At 39.4% G+C, this 1,343-nt stretch overlaps 1 protein-coding gene across 1 annotated transcript in view; it reads right to left on the bottom strand.

Annotated features, from left to right (window-relative positions):
• Nucleotides 1–729: 729 nt before the first annotated feature.
• Nucleotides 730–1,343, bottom strand: part of LOC106527915 (uncharacterized) — an 8,963-nt gene continuing 8,349 nt past the window's right edge. Inside the window, exon 5 of the mRNA XM_014022931.1 lies at nucleotides 730–870. Coding sequence (XP_013878385.1) covers nucleotides 730–870 — 141 coding nt within the window. The remainder of the gene's footprint in view (nucleotides 871–1,343) is intronic.

Here is a 1,343-nt window from a genome sequence, read left to right as displayed (position 1 = left end):
TTTTTTTTTTTTTTTTTTTTTTTTTTTTTTTTTTTTGTTATCTGGTCCCTGAAGAGGTTCTAAATCAAAGCAGACCGGGCTCTTCTGGATGCCTTCATGGGAGGGCTCGCTTTCTCCACCTCGCCTCAGAGGGTTGGCTCCATACTGCCTCCGAATTGGTTCAGTCTCGTCCCGTGCTCCGAGGAGCTTGGAGAAGAATGTGCAGGAAATATGAGATCGCACAATAAATCCAGTGATATCTGTAGAAGTCTGAGCAAAACAAGTCATTCTGTGGAAGTTGGGTTGAAAATGCATCTTGACTTTCTGAAACTTCTGATTTCAGAATAAAATCCACGTGTATCATATGTGTATGAATACGTTGTGAGCTGCATGTTTCCATCGCTTCCTAATCATAATGATGCATTTTGAAAGCATTTATGTATAAATTACCATAATTATTAATATAGCAAACATTTTGACAAAATTGCTCTTTCTTTGGGGATTTATTTTGTAAAAACGGAAGATGTACTCATTCTTCCTGTTGGTGCAGTGTGATCTTTGTACATTGACTCCGGGGCAGCTCCGGCGTCGGGCAAAAGATGAATCTAATTTTGTCAAATCTCGGTCCACTCGCTGCTCTGCACCATCATGAGGAGCAGTGTAAATACTGTCCTTGATTATGATGGTTGAATATTTACTGCAGAGGTTGGAACAGAGCAGAACAGCATGGTGTAAATTGAGGGTTAAGTTCTATCTCTCTCTGGGCCCGACAGGGTCCAGACTCTCCCTCTGGGCCCCAACCCCGGCCGAGTGCGTGCCGCCCTCCCAGCACCCCCAGAAGCTCCGCCCCAGGAGCACACCYCTTGTTGATGCCTTGGGTGTGACCTTATTCTGAAAAAACGGTGTAGAACACAGAGGTTTGTGCCTTTTGCAGAGTATGAGTCTTATTTATTAAGTGTGAATAAACATTTATCAGGAGGTGCCCCAACAGGTAAAAACAGTGTAGTAATAGGGCAGAAACAGTTATCAGTTGTTCCTGTTTCTCCCCCTGTTCTTGCTACAAATGGAAGGATGGAGTAAACTTATCAATAAAAAATAAACAAAAACAGATTTGGTTAAACTGGATGATTGTTGTGTTGTACTTAAAACTGGAAGACAGTCAGTAATGGATGAATGAGTTCAAGGCTAAAAATTGTAAAAGTGTGTTTAAATTAGAAATAAAAAAACAAGATTTCATTTACGGTCATACTTTTATTTAATATTAGTTTTGCAAAAATCCAACTTTATACATTTTCAACAGCTTTTAGTTTAGCTGCAAAATGTTTTACTGTATTTTAATATTAATATTTGCATCAACATAAAAG

This window comes from Austrofundulus limnaeus, unplaced genomic scaffold (assembly GCF_001266775.1).
Source record: "Austrofundulus limnaeus strain Quisiro unplaced genomic scaffold, Austrofundulus_limnaeus-1.0 Scaffold350, whole genome shotgun sequence".
Lineage (NCBI taxonomy): Eukaryota > Metazoa > Chordata > Actinopteri > Cyprinodontiformes > Rivulidae > Austrofundulus > Austrofundulus limnaeus.
This window is presented reverse-complemented; position numbering and strand designations above follow the sequence as displayed.